General features: G+C 43.4%; 1 protein-coding gene across 1 annotated transcript; it reads right to left on the bottom strand.

Moving 5' to 3' along the window:
• Nucleotides 1-384: 384 nt before the first annotated feature.
• AMIGO2 (adhesion molecule with Ig like domain 2) lies at nucleotides 385-8,944 on the bottom strand. The gene is made up of 2 exons (XM_084512455.1): nucleotides 8,593-8,944; nucleotides 385-2,127 (listed from the first exon to the last, which is right to left on the bottom strand). Exon 2 carries the CDS (start codon nucleotides 2,052-2,054, stop codon nucleotides 489-491), a length of 1,566 nt encoding a protein of 521 aa, XP_084368581.1. The 5' UTR covers nucleotides 2,055-2,127; nucleotides 8,593-8,944; the 3' UTR covers nucleotides 385-488.
• Between the last annotated feature and the right edge of the window lie 3,594 nt (nucleotides 8,945-12,538).

Raw genomic sequence — 12,538 nt, 5'->3', positions numbered from 1 at the left:
AAATTATTTTCCTCCATGATTTTAATGTGAAGATTTTATGGACCTGTGAAAGGAATGGCAGGAAGGCTGGGCACTTTCCTCTGTAGCCACCTCAGTTTGCTCGTATGCTCCTTGCAGGGGAGGGGAACACTCATAAGAACCAAGAGTCTTGTGTGGGAGTCAGCACCTGCCCTGAGAAATCAGCTGTATGCACTGAAAGTACCTCTAAAAAAGCACAAGAGATGGCTGCATACATCCCAGAGAGTAAAAACCAAGGCTAGGCTTTCACCAATGGCATTCACATGAATGCCACACTGTTTGCTTTTCTCAAGCAAGGTATCCCTGTTGCATGGCCCTGCACTCACAAAGGAGAGGATATGCAGTTCAAGGACTGACAATAGATACTTTTTTTAAAACATTTTCTCTCTTTATTTCTTTTTCCTGATGGCTGCTACAAGCAAAGGAGGTATTCAGACATATGACTGCACAATACAAACACAGGCAGCAAACTAAGTTGATGGCATGAAAGGTGTATCTGAAAACACAGAGTTGACAGAATCAGAGTCGGATTTTGTTCGAGTGGTTTTTAAGATACTCTCAGCTATGGCATTGTCATTAGGAAATAGTTTTACTTTTCCATTCTGACCTTGTTTTGGTTCGTGTACAGGTTCCAGGAAAACCACTCGTTTGCCAGTGCTGGCCTTCTTCTCATCGGCAGGCAGCTCTTGAGGTGGTGTGGAGTTCAATATGGATGAGTGGGCAGTGCTTTGGTTCAGCTTCCTCTTCCTCCTCTTTGTCTTGCATTGACACGGGCAGGGGGTCAGATAGAGATAGAGCAGTACTAAAACAATACTGGCTACACAGGCAGCAAGGGTGGTAAAAGCTGTATTAAATGCTTCATGAGCATGGGACCTGTTAACTGTGAAATTGCTCACATTTATTCTAACCTCTATGGTTTCATTCAATAGTCTTTTCTTATTTATTGCAATGCAGGAGTACAGCCCAGAGTCCTCTAGCTGGGCATCTGTTATCTCCAGGCTCCCATTATGAAACACCCTAAAGTTGCCTGTCTCCCTGTCTGGCTCCAGCAATTTATTGTCTGGACTAACCCAAACAAAGTGCGTGCCTGCATCGCTGATTCTGCTGTCACAGTGAATGATCAGCCTGTCACCAACCTGGGCATCATGAATAAACCCAAAGGCTTGGAAAGAGCTGTTGATGGTGCTTTCTGAGCAATTCAGAAAGTTGTCATGCAGTAAAGGCAGTTTATTGTAACCTCTTGGGTCCGATCGCAGCAAACAGGTGTACTCGCTTTTGAAGTCCATGACAGAGTTGAAGTGCCTTTGATACCAGAAGATCAGCATGGAGTACAGTGTACAGTCACAGTAAAATGGGTTGCCGTGAAGATAAACTCCACTGAGATGCTTGGCTGGCACTGAACTCAGACGCTGGATAGGCATTGACTGGATGTGATTAAAGGAAACATCCAGCAATATGAGTTCTGTCAGCTTGTGTTTGCCAATGTACAAGTCCAGCGGGAAATGCGAGAGCGAGTTATAGCTTAAATACAATTTCTGCAATTTGTACAATCCTCCAAAGGCTGAAGACTCTATCTGCGTTATCTGATTGTTGTACAGCAGGAGAACTTCCAGGGCCTTCAGCTCCTGGAACACGGGGCTGCCCAGCGTCTTCAGGCTGTTGGACGACAAGTCTAGGTACTTCAGGTTTGGGGTTGTGGAAAAGCTTCCAGTGATAATGCTGCTAATGCTGTTATGATTGATTATTAAAGTGTTCAGCTTCTCAAACAGCACCGGGACCCATTCAGGCTCTAAGAATCCAATTCTGTTATAACTCAAATCCAGCCTTTTCATACTTTTATAGAGATTTCCTGGCACCCGAGAGAGGTTTTTACTGGTGCAGCTTACGATATCACTGGCACAGATACAGGCTGTTGGACACATCCCCGGGGCACTGCCACAGACACTCACTGTGAAGACCAAGAGGCATGCCAACCCTCTGCAGTTCACCTTACAAACTCCAAGTCGAGTAGGAAGCGTCCGGCAGTTTAAAGACATTGTCGCTGGCTCTTAGCTGGCTCCCAGTGCTTCTTGCCACAGATTACATGTGCAGCTAGCTTTGCACTAATTGCTGTCAAAAGAGGAATACAGAGGTACAGCACATTAACATTTAACATTCATACCCTGCCTGATTTCTTATGCATGCCTTCTGAACAAACACAGTGAATTAATCAATGCTTCATACAATTAGTTAGAAAATCTAGTTGTTAGATGATTTTAGCTTAGCGCTGGCTTTATGTAAACATGACGTTCTTCACTCATCTGTAAACATTCACATTAGAGACATGTTTTTCTCTTCAAAAAAATGCAACCATTCTTCAGTCTTGGACTAAGGAATGCAATTTCTGACAATTTAAAATACATGTAAATAAATAAAAAAAAAATTGGAAATGCTCATCTGTGGAACTTGAATGGACAATAGCATCTCCTAGCTGTTTCGGAATCAGCCTAGGCAAAAAAAACTTCTGGTAGAGAGAGGAGAAAAACAAAAACAAACAAAAAATCTTATCCAAAAATACTGCCTTGTCTAGCAGGGAGCAGTTATGATATGTGTTTCTTCCCAGAGAATGCCTCACATTTTTAAGCAAATAATTTTATAAGTCTCTTTAACTTTAAAGGTCATATGATTTATTATTATTTTTATTGTTAATTCAGTAACTGATAGTTCAGGAATCAACAGTCCATTTTTAAAGTTATTCAAGTTGTTCAACTGGAATGCTTCGTATTCTGTTACTTCTACCTTTGCCAAAATAATTGTAGGAAATTTCCCGTGCCTGTGCCTACCTCAAGCAGAAGTTTTGGGACCTTTCAGTTAGGATGAGTCAGCCATTTCTCAAAACTCATTAAAGGGGAAAAAAAAAATGTTTTGCTAATTTTTCTTCTCCAGTAATAAGAACAAAACCTATCATACTCTTCTGAGAATATTTTAGTGTCACTATAGTTTGAAGCAGGGACTTAAAATTTGTCAGGCTAGTGGTTCCATGCCAAGGTATATGTTTTTTGCCATCTCCTAGGAAAATGTACACATAATTAGCAGAACAATGAACATTTATTTTCACTCTTGCTCTCCCTGGATACCTGTTAAGAGTTTGCCAGTAAATTCCCAGGGGAATCCATATGCATTGATTATCCCCACCCCTTCACAGATCAAGCGTGGTATTCAGCTCCCACATATTAAACTTGAACTCATTCCTCCAGTCTCACCCACCCATTGGTACAGTATCTGAGCAGGGAACCCCACACCAACAGTTGCTCTGGGCTGCTGACAGTGATATGTCCCAGAGCTGGGAGATGGAAGGATGCCAAGGGGCAGCAGGGAGAATCAAATGGAAATTAAATAGAGAGAAGCAGAATAGAAGGAGTTGTATTTGTTGATGAGGGGAGATGGATGAAGAAAGGATTCAGATGTTAAAATAAGACCTGGAAGGTGGAGGACTAATGCAGAGATACAGACAAAGAAGGGGTTAACGGGAAAGGGAAGATAAGAGATGCATGGAAAAGGAAGGGCAAAGCCAGAAAAGGAGGATGTTAATGGAGCATCATCATTGTAGCTAATGAAGCAAGCATGAGATAGTTTGGATGCCATCAGGGCACAGAACTCAGTTAAAGCATACAATAAGCCTGGGAAAGCAGATAGGGAGGAAATAAATGACATAAAAGGGTTAAGCATAAGAAAGACAAGTGTTTCAAGAGGTGAACGTTAAAACACACTTCTATGGAGAATTTGCATCTGCTACTTGTGAGTCTAAGATTACCTATGCAATCAATTAATTAATGTGAAATGCACTAATTTCCACTTGTCCCCCAGTTCCTTACTCCCCTCCTCCCTAACACTCTGCCAAGCTGACAGGCTTCTGTCTTCTGCCAAGTCTTCTATTCTTAAGTCAAATGGTAGAGGTTGTGCTATGAATCTAGAGAGCTGAACCTTCTAATGACCCATTAAAAGAAGAAATATGAAGGCAGCAGGAGGGGAGAATTCACCTTGCAAAAGAATTTATATATACATTGGGTTTAAATGCTTGTGTTACCCAAAACTATATTAAGAGAATGACAGGGCAGCCATATCAAATATTCAAAAATTAGTATCACAATTAAGGTTTTTTGTGTCATTTAGATTTTTATATACTGCCCTTAGTTACATGCTTACTTAGATTTCTCTCCTCCCAAAACCTTTTCTCTTACTGTGCACAGGATCTGTTGAAGAACATGGAAAAGAAAGAGTGATTAGGGTGATTACACCAAGAACTAAGTAAATGCCTGTGCATGACAACTGCAACATATCCTAGCTTCTGCTACACAATTCCTGTGACATCAGGCAAATTATGTGAACTGGTGACTGTTAGAAAATCATGAGCTTATTACAGTCATCAGCCTGAGACTCAGCAAATAAGGAGCTTGTATATGTTAAATCTGGGAAGGGCTGATCTGAAGAAGTGTCAAGATGAGAGTCAAAATTTTACGACTCTAGCTGACAGCTTTGACTTTGAGGTTTTTTTTTGATTTTTTTTTTTGATTTTTTTCCTTGCTTTCCTGTGTATAAAAGAGATATAGAAACATAATGTTAAGTATAAGAATATTGTAAAAATAAATTAATTTATTATGAATCTTGATACTAAGATTTTATTCTAAAGTCTCATAGGTTTTTAGGTCATTCTGAAGTATCTAACAACATGGGGTTGTCAGTGGGAAGCTAGGAACCAAGAGGAATTAGTTTTAACCAATCCTAAGCACCTAGCTGGGGTGTTTTTGCTAGACAGCTCATCGTTTATGGAAACAGTTAATAGATATAAGTTCATCTAGAGAGTGAGACTTATAAAAGCATAAGAGAATTGAACATAAGGAAATGATTCTTTACTCCACTGTGGATTTGTATGGCAAGCAGTACATAAGGCATAATGGAAACACTGAAAGATGTAAAAAGATTTTCCTAACTGCTCATTTAGTTAGCACATTGCTCGAAACAAGGTATGTGAAAACTGTATATCATAAAACCAGGTGCATAAAGACTGAATTATAACACATTCACAAAATGGGGGATAATTTAATGTTGCATAGGTTGCCTTTTCCACTAATATTTGACTGTCTGATTTTGCAGCCTCTGCAGACTAATTTCTCATGGAACTGCACTTGTAAAAAGATGAATGGCACTTTCAAAATCATCTCCTCTGTTGAATATAACTGCAATCCTGGAGATACTCCAAACAGAAAGTACTAGGTCAATGCCCAGTTTGAGAAGGCTTACCAAGTTGAATACACTAAATAGCCGTTCATGTTTGTTTCTGTCCACACCTACAATTAACTCACTAGAAACTCTGAGCTCACCTGCAACCAAATCCCAAGGGCAGATTTGGGGCTGGTGTAAATCATCATAACTTTGACTTCAGATGGACAAACTTGTTTGGCTTGCTTGGGAAGGCAAAGCCAAATTATGGATATCGCACATATACCAGGGGCCAAGCCAGGTTATTCTGAAAGCACCCTACCAAGCAGAAACCTTCCTTGCTGTGCCCAAATCACAGTGCAGTGCCTTCAGTCTCAATAGGACCTTTCCCTTTCTGGAGGTTTGGGCTGCTGAGATGCAGCTTGTTCCAGCCTTTGAGTACTTGTGTTCCCCCAAACTTCTGCATAACTTACACAGGCTGGTAGCAAAGCTAAGCATACTGAACACAAATATTTATAATCTATGTGATCATCTGAACCCTTTCAAAATGCCTGCATAAAGAGTTAGGTGTTGGTTATGTGCAGCTGTTAACTGGCAAGGAAGAATAAGGCTTACAATCAGCCTTATGTTAAAAAGCATTTTGTTTCATCCCAGTAACATTACTTTGGGTCTTATAAAAGTATCACTTTGTAAATTTCAATATTACATATTTTCTCAAGAATTAATGTTATTAGATACTAGCAGCTAACATGTGTCAACAGGCTCTGGCTAAGTACTTCACCATTTTTACTTCACTTCTGAATGGGCTTGGTAAATGGCTTTTTTTGAGTGAAGGGCATGGTTGGGGGGATTTGCACTTGAATTCTTTTCAAATAAATCATTTCTCTGTGGTGTTAAGTGTGATATTTTAAGTTAACTGCCAAAAACACAGTACTTCCTGAGATGAATCATCTGTGCAGTAATGGTGCACATGTTTTTTAACCATTTAAGAAGAAATGCAGGATGTATTCTCATATCACAGAGAATATTCTCTGTTGTCAGTAACAGTTGACTACAACAGATCAGCTCCTAGATGATTTGGCTCCTGGTTTTGATTTTTTTTTTTTTCATAATTTTTTTGGAATTAATAAGCACCCAGAGCTGCTTATGGAAAGTGGGAATGCTGGATGCCTGTGAATTTCCTCATTATCAGTTATCACTGCAAAAATCAACTAATGTCTTAAACAGTCATTACCATTTTCTCTGGGTTCTCTCTCCTATTAATGCTACATTTGTAATCTCTGCACCAACTTTCTGTTTCTTCCAGGAAAACCTACATACCGAACTATTTCTCTCAGTTCGTTTGAGACTTTGCTTAAAAATATATATATGTGGCACCATTTTTAATTTAAGTAGTGAAAGGGACTGGAGATTACAAGTTACCTGAATGCTTTTGCAAACACTGTCACTAGTCTTTTCAGTGTTAAAGTGGATCAATCTGCTTTTACAGTAGGAATAACATCTTCCTATACACTGGTGATGCAAACAGTCTCACTCCTGGCTGGCACTTTCTGCACAGTGAAAATGCAAATATTTGTATACACCCCCCCACTCCCCCACCCCAATGTTGAGTTTATAGAATCACAAGCTCAAACGCTAGAAAATATTAAAGACCTCAGTACAGACTTCTAAAAGGTCCGTACTATTTCCACATCTCCTAGCTCTTTTTATGCCACATCCTTGCACTTTATACAGTCCCTTAGCCCATCTCACCAGCCCACAAGTCACTCACCCACCTCTGCACCTTCCCATTGAATTGAATGCCCACACAGTTGCTCTCCCCCTTTCACTTTTCTAGATATCAGATGAATCAAGTCCTTATTAGTTAAATAGAATAACAGATGAAATGAAATTGTGGTGGCTCAGGTGTCAAAACCGTTTCCTCACAGTCCTTTTTTGTTATGAAGAAAATCATACTTAAGAAAGCTTTCATCATGAACAAGGGGGAGGGGGGGGGGGGGGGGGAAAGACCATCCAAATGGAGTTTCAGTCATTTATAGCAACAATATTATAGAAGTACAATTAGTAATACTTTTAAGCCTAACTTTACAAATCCTGCTTAAGTACACGATAGAACCATTAATTGCAAACAGACTAGTGGCATCTCACATGATTAATCTTTCTAAATGTTAGACTTACTAGGAAGGTCTGCACACACTTCCATTCTGTGTGTGGTGGGGAAAGAGTCCAAGGAAACATAGCTGTAGTGGCCACCTCACATATCTCCAGGTTTCACTCTGCTTTTAACACTCTAGGATGCGAAGGCACTCTGTGTCGAACCTGCCTGTGACAGCTGGGCTCAGCATTTCTGACGGAGCAGATCTGGATTACCCAGACATCATAATCCGTGATATTCAGTGACATGATGGACTGGGGAGCAGAGCCTGTTTGTGATCTACATCTGAGTGATGCCTTGATATACTGGACTAAATCCCTGAACTGGGCTAAGCTGTGCTTGGTGCAGGACGTAACAGAGATGAAAAAATGGCTTTACATCACCTTTGCAGCAAGCCGATCCTGAGGTCAGCCTGGCAAATGGAGTGGTCTCTCTGGCCAGCACCTGGCCAGACCTCAGCAGTGCTGAACTGGGGAGGAATTTGTCCCAGTAAACCTGGCCAGCTAAAACTATTTTCTCCCATACATCCCTCACCAAAGACCGAATCTCTCTGAAGACAGACTTATTTATTTCTTTCCACCCGTGGCAATTCACTTGGCTTAAAGAAAACTGAGCAGCTGGGTGACGTGCCACGGGTCTGAGCTGGGCTGATCGCGGCAATTTGGCTACGGCACCACCATCTACGTGAGGTCAGCACCCCACAGCTCCTGCTCCTCTTTAAGAGCGCAAGGGAAATATGCTCAGCGGACCAGCAACGCACCCCTTTCGCCATGCTTCTCTGTAAATCAGGCTGCGCCCTAGCTCCAACCTCGCGGACGACTTCAGTTGCTAAGGAGATCGCCCAACAATTAAGAAAAACGCAGTGACAAGCAGCGGTGCCTCCCTTACAGCACCACCAACCAGTCTCCAAGCGATGCCAGATCCCACGAAAGTTTACTTGCCCAGCGGAGCATCCCCACCGCCTCCAGGAGCTTCTCCCACAGCCTAAACTTCAGAGCCCCCACCCCCGCGCCAAGGGGGCTTGGGGCAGCACCCCGAGGACCAGTGCTGGGACCCGGGACAAAGTTTTGGCAACCCTTTCGGAGGCGAGCAAGGCGGGGAGCAGCTCACCCCGCAGCCCACCGCTCCCTACTCTCCTCTCTTCTCCTCTCCCCCCGCCGCCTGCCGGGCTGCGATCGCCTCCGGTCCCCTCCTCGTCCCCCCCCGGCGGGCAGCGTTACCTGCAGCGCCCGGCGGCCGCCTCATGGCCGGGGAGAGCGGTGCCGGTGCCGGCCCCGCCGCCAGCCCCGCATGCTCCGCTCCGCTCCTCTCCTCTCCTCTCCGGCGGCTGGGGGAAGTTTGGGGCCGCAGCCAGCGCCGGCAGCACGGCTGAGGATGGTGATGATGATTATGATGATGAAGATGATGATGAGGAGGAGGATGAAGATGATGAAGGGGGAAGGCAGGAGACTGCCAGCCACAGCAGCAAGCCGCGGGCTGGGGCTTTTATCCCCTCCTGCCCCCGCCCCTGGTCCCCGCCGCCGCTTCCCCTCGGCGGCAGCGGGACGGAGCCGCCGGTGCCCCGGGGAGGGCCGCGCCGCCCGCCCCGCTCCGCCCCGCTCCGCTCCGCACCGCCCCGACCCGATCCGCCCCGCTCCGATCCGATCCGCGGGGATTTCCGCGGCCCTGCGCGGGGGGGCGCGCCCGATCCGCTCCGATCCGCTCCTCACCGAGCCGGCGGCGGCTCCCCCGGCAACTTTCGGGCTTGCCTTGAGCTGCGCGAGAGCCGCTGCCAGGTCGGGGAGAGGGAAAGCTGCAAGCTGCAAGCATCCAAGCACCCTTCCCTCCGATCCTGGGCGGTTGTTAACCTTCCCCGGTGAAGTTGCTGCCTAAATTTCCTCCATCGTTTCGAGCGCCCTGCGTGTAGAGGCTGAAGCTGAACAGGGACTGGCTTAGCGAATAGCAGGGGTTGGGGATTTATTGTCATCCGGGCATACAGTTTATAGAAAAATTCTCAGCAAAGAGGGCTTGTGTATTAAAGCTGCTGTAAATCACACTTCTTGCAAGGGCACATATCGAACTGGTGTTTAATATCAGGGTTCGTGGCTACATGTAATGCTCAAGGGATCCTTCTTACCCTAAAATTCATGCAACAAGCAAACTGAAATTTTTTAGTATAGTACAAGAAATCTGTTAAAAATTGGATTCCGTGCAGATTAGAGCCTTGTGAGCTGTGGGTGATACTGCTATCAATTTCAAATACTTTTGGATCACTATCTTATGATAAAAATTCAACTTTTTATTAATCATTCATGTTCTGTGTTTATTTTCTGCAATTCTGGATGTCTAGATGATGCACCATATATAATAATAATTTCAGTCTCCAGGTTACTGATTTGACACTGTTTGGTTTCAGACACTCCGGTTGAATTTGTTTAAAGAAGCTAGTTATCTCCATTTAGAGTAAACCATTAAGCATTTCTAGTTGCCTCAATATATAAAATAATGGGTAAAATTTAAATTGTTCACACTGTCAATAGACTCTGAGGAAGATGATATTAGTGTTCTGTTTCCTTCCACTGCTATCAAAACTGAAAATGTTAAGCCTGAATTCTTTTTACAGTCCTTCTTGTGGAATGGTGATGTGATAACATATGGAGTAGCCATCCATTTGTACTTTGCATGCTTTCTTTAAATAACCTGGTTTTGAAATGATAACAATTTTAACTGCAGTTTGTTCAGACCATGATAAGTGTGAAACACAGGTAGGTGCAGTGATGACACTACTTGTAGCCAACTTAGTTAGATTCCAACCATGAAATCTTGGCATAGTGATAATTACTTTGGTGAGGCAGGATCCAAATCATAGTGAAGTGCCTAATACTTAAGGAAATAAAAATGTTGTTTTCCAGGATTGTTTTTTCTCATGAATGCTGACTGGGATTTGCTTTTGTGTAGGAGATGTCAGGGCCCAGATGCTCTTGAAATCAACGGGAGTTGTGATGATCTTTACATGACCTGCTCAGCTTATGGACGGAGGCCATCTGCCAAGGAGCAGACTTTGCACAGAAATCGTGATCAAGGGATGCATCAAACAGGCTGAGGGGAGTTCAGAGCTACAGGATTCTTGTAAGTCTGAGAACAGCTGGTTGTGAGCCCAGCAATTCTTTGTTCCCACTGAATGTTGACAAGTTTGCTCATGGCATGATGCAATCTAATGCATTGTGCTAATTCACAGCCTAAAGGTGCTTTTGACACTTGTTACGTACTAAATTACAAAGAATATTGTTTTTAAAATTCTAACTTGGATGGGAACAATTGGTAATTAGCTTTCTTCTAGCAAACAGTACTGTTGTGAAAACAGTACCTATCCAAAATCTTTGTTGATCGTATGTGGGCACAAGCTGTGTGAAGCTGACAGTCCATTAATTAGGACATGAAGCCTTTCTTGTGATAATCTGTACAAATGTGAGGTTTCTGGCACCACCAGTAGAGATTTTTTATTACAGAGAATTGCTGATAGCTGTCTCCTTCTTCCAAAAACATCAGGATCCTGCCTGTGTTTCCCTGCCCCTGTACAAAATTATCTATTAGTCAAAACTATCTATTAGTCAAAGCTTTTTGGTGATGGAACTGTTCTTGTTTTCATGTCCTGCGTAGTACCAGGGAGACTGATGGGCTTGAGATGGGCTTTTAATAACAGTATTTTCCCTGTGCTCTTGAAAGCCCCACAAATACTTAAATGCCTGTATTATCTTAAAAACAAACAAACAAACAAAAAAAAAAAACCAACATGTGTATATCTCTTTTTAGTAAAACAGCAACTTTATTACAGTTATATCATTGAACTGATCATTAAAGGACTTTTTTCAAAAGCAGCATCCTGATTTGACTTGGCTTCAGGGAATTTACAGTCCCTTCATGAACAAGCAACAAAACTGTTCTGCTAGGGACTGACTAGGAGAAGCCAAGGGGCTGCTGAAAGAAAGAAATATCCTCCACCTCTCCTGTCATGCTCTGCTTCTGGCTGGAGCATGGTTTTCTACCATAGTGCTCACACGGAAAGAAAGGGTGCCAGTCTCCAGTCTAAGGTCTGCTGTATACAGTTACAGCCACTGGGTAACATGCAGTAAAAAGGGTAAGACAGCCATCTTCCTTTCTGTGATTCCTCTGCCTCAGTACTGATTAATTCTGTTCCAGTGTAGGTCTACTCGGATGGTCAGTGTAATTCAGTGCACTGGGGGCCATGGGCTGCAGTCCCACATGCATGAACCCAGAGCTACTGCCACATGAGGATTAAACACTGATTTGTGTGTACCTAAGAGAAATAGTATCGCCTCTTCCCCCAGCCATGTTTTAGGAGAAAGCAATATCTAACAATATATTTTATCTAAAACCAAAGAGCTCGGACAACACCTAGTGGATCAAGCCCCATGGGAGAGAGCACTGGGTCCATGGATCCTGTCTGAGCTTCAGTGCATGCACAGGCACTGAGTCCTGTCAAGACCGTAATGCTTTGGCATGCCCTGAAGCACAACATAACTGCTGTCATGTCCAGGGAGCTGGAGACTGGAGGGTCAAATACTGCCGTGCCTCAGGGATTGACAAGAACAAAGAGGTCTGGCAGTGATGGAAGAGCCAGGCCTGGGTTTTAAGGCTGTCAGTGTATGTCAGATGATGAGCAGTACTGTTACCGGAGGGTTGTAATCACTCTTTCCAGCTCTGTTTTCTGCCCAGTTTGGAAGAGCTGTGCACTGGGCCCAGCTTCATTCCACCACTGCCTACCAGCCTTCTCAGTCTCTAAGGGCTCAGCCTCTTTTCTTCTTTCTCCTGCTGAAAATGCCCTTATCACTCACCCATGTGAATAACTATGTCATTAGACTAACTCAGTCATTAGACTAAGGAGAAAGGAAATAAAAGCCTGATTCTTTAGCCCTGTGACTGGAACTCTTACGTATCAGGATTGTACTCACTCCCTAAAGGGACAAGCTATTCCTTGCTCCCCATCCTTACATCAGAAGTGTCTTTTGTTCCTCTCTGTCACTGAAACCTATTCTATTGCTCTTTATTTTCAGGTTTATAGATCTGCAGGTCTGGAAGGGATGCTCAAAGAGCTATGGAGTATCATTTGTCTGGAGTATCATCTTTCCCCACTCCACTCTCAGACTTGCCACCAGCTGGTAAGTA

This window comes from Aythya ferina (assembly GCF_964211825.1).
Source record: "Aythya ferina genome assembly, chromosome: 1".
Lineage (NCBI taxonomy): Eukaryota > Metazoa > Chordata > Aves > Anseriformes > Anatidae > Aythya > Aythya ferina.
The sequence above is the reverse complement of the archived record's forward strand: the minus strand, read 5'-3'. Positions and strand labels throughout refer to the sequence as shown.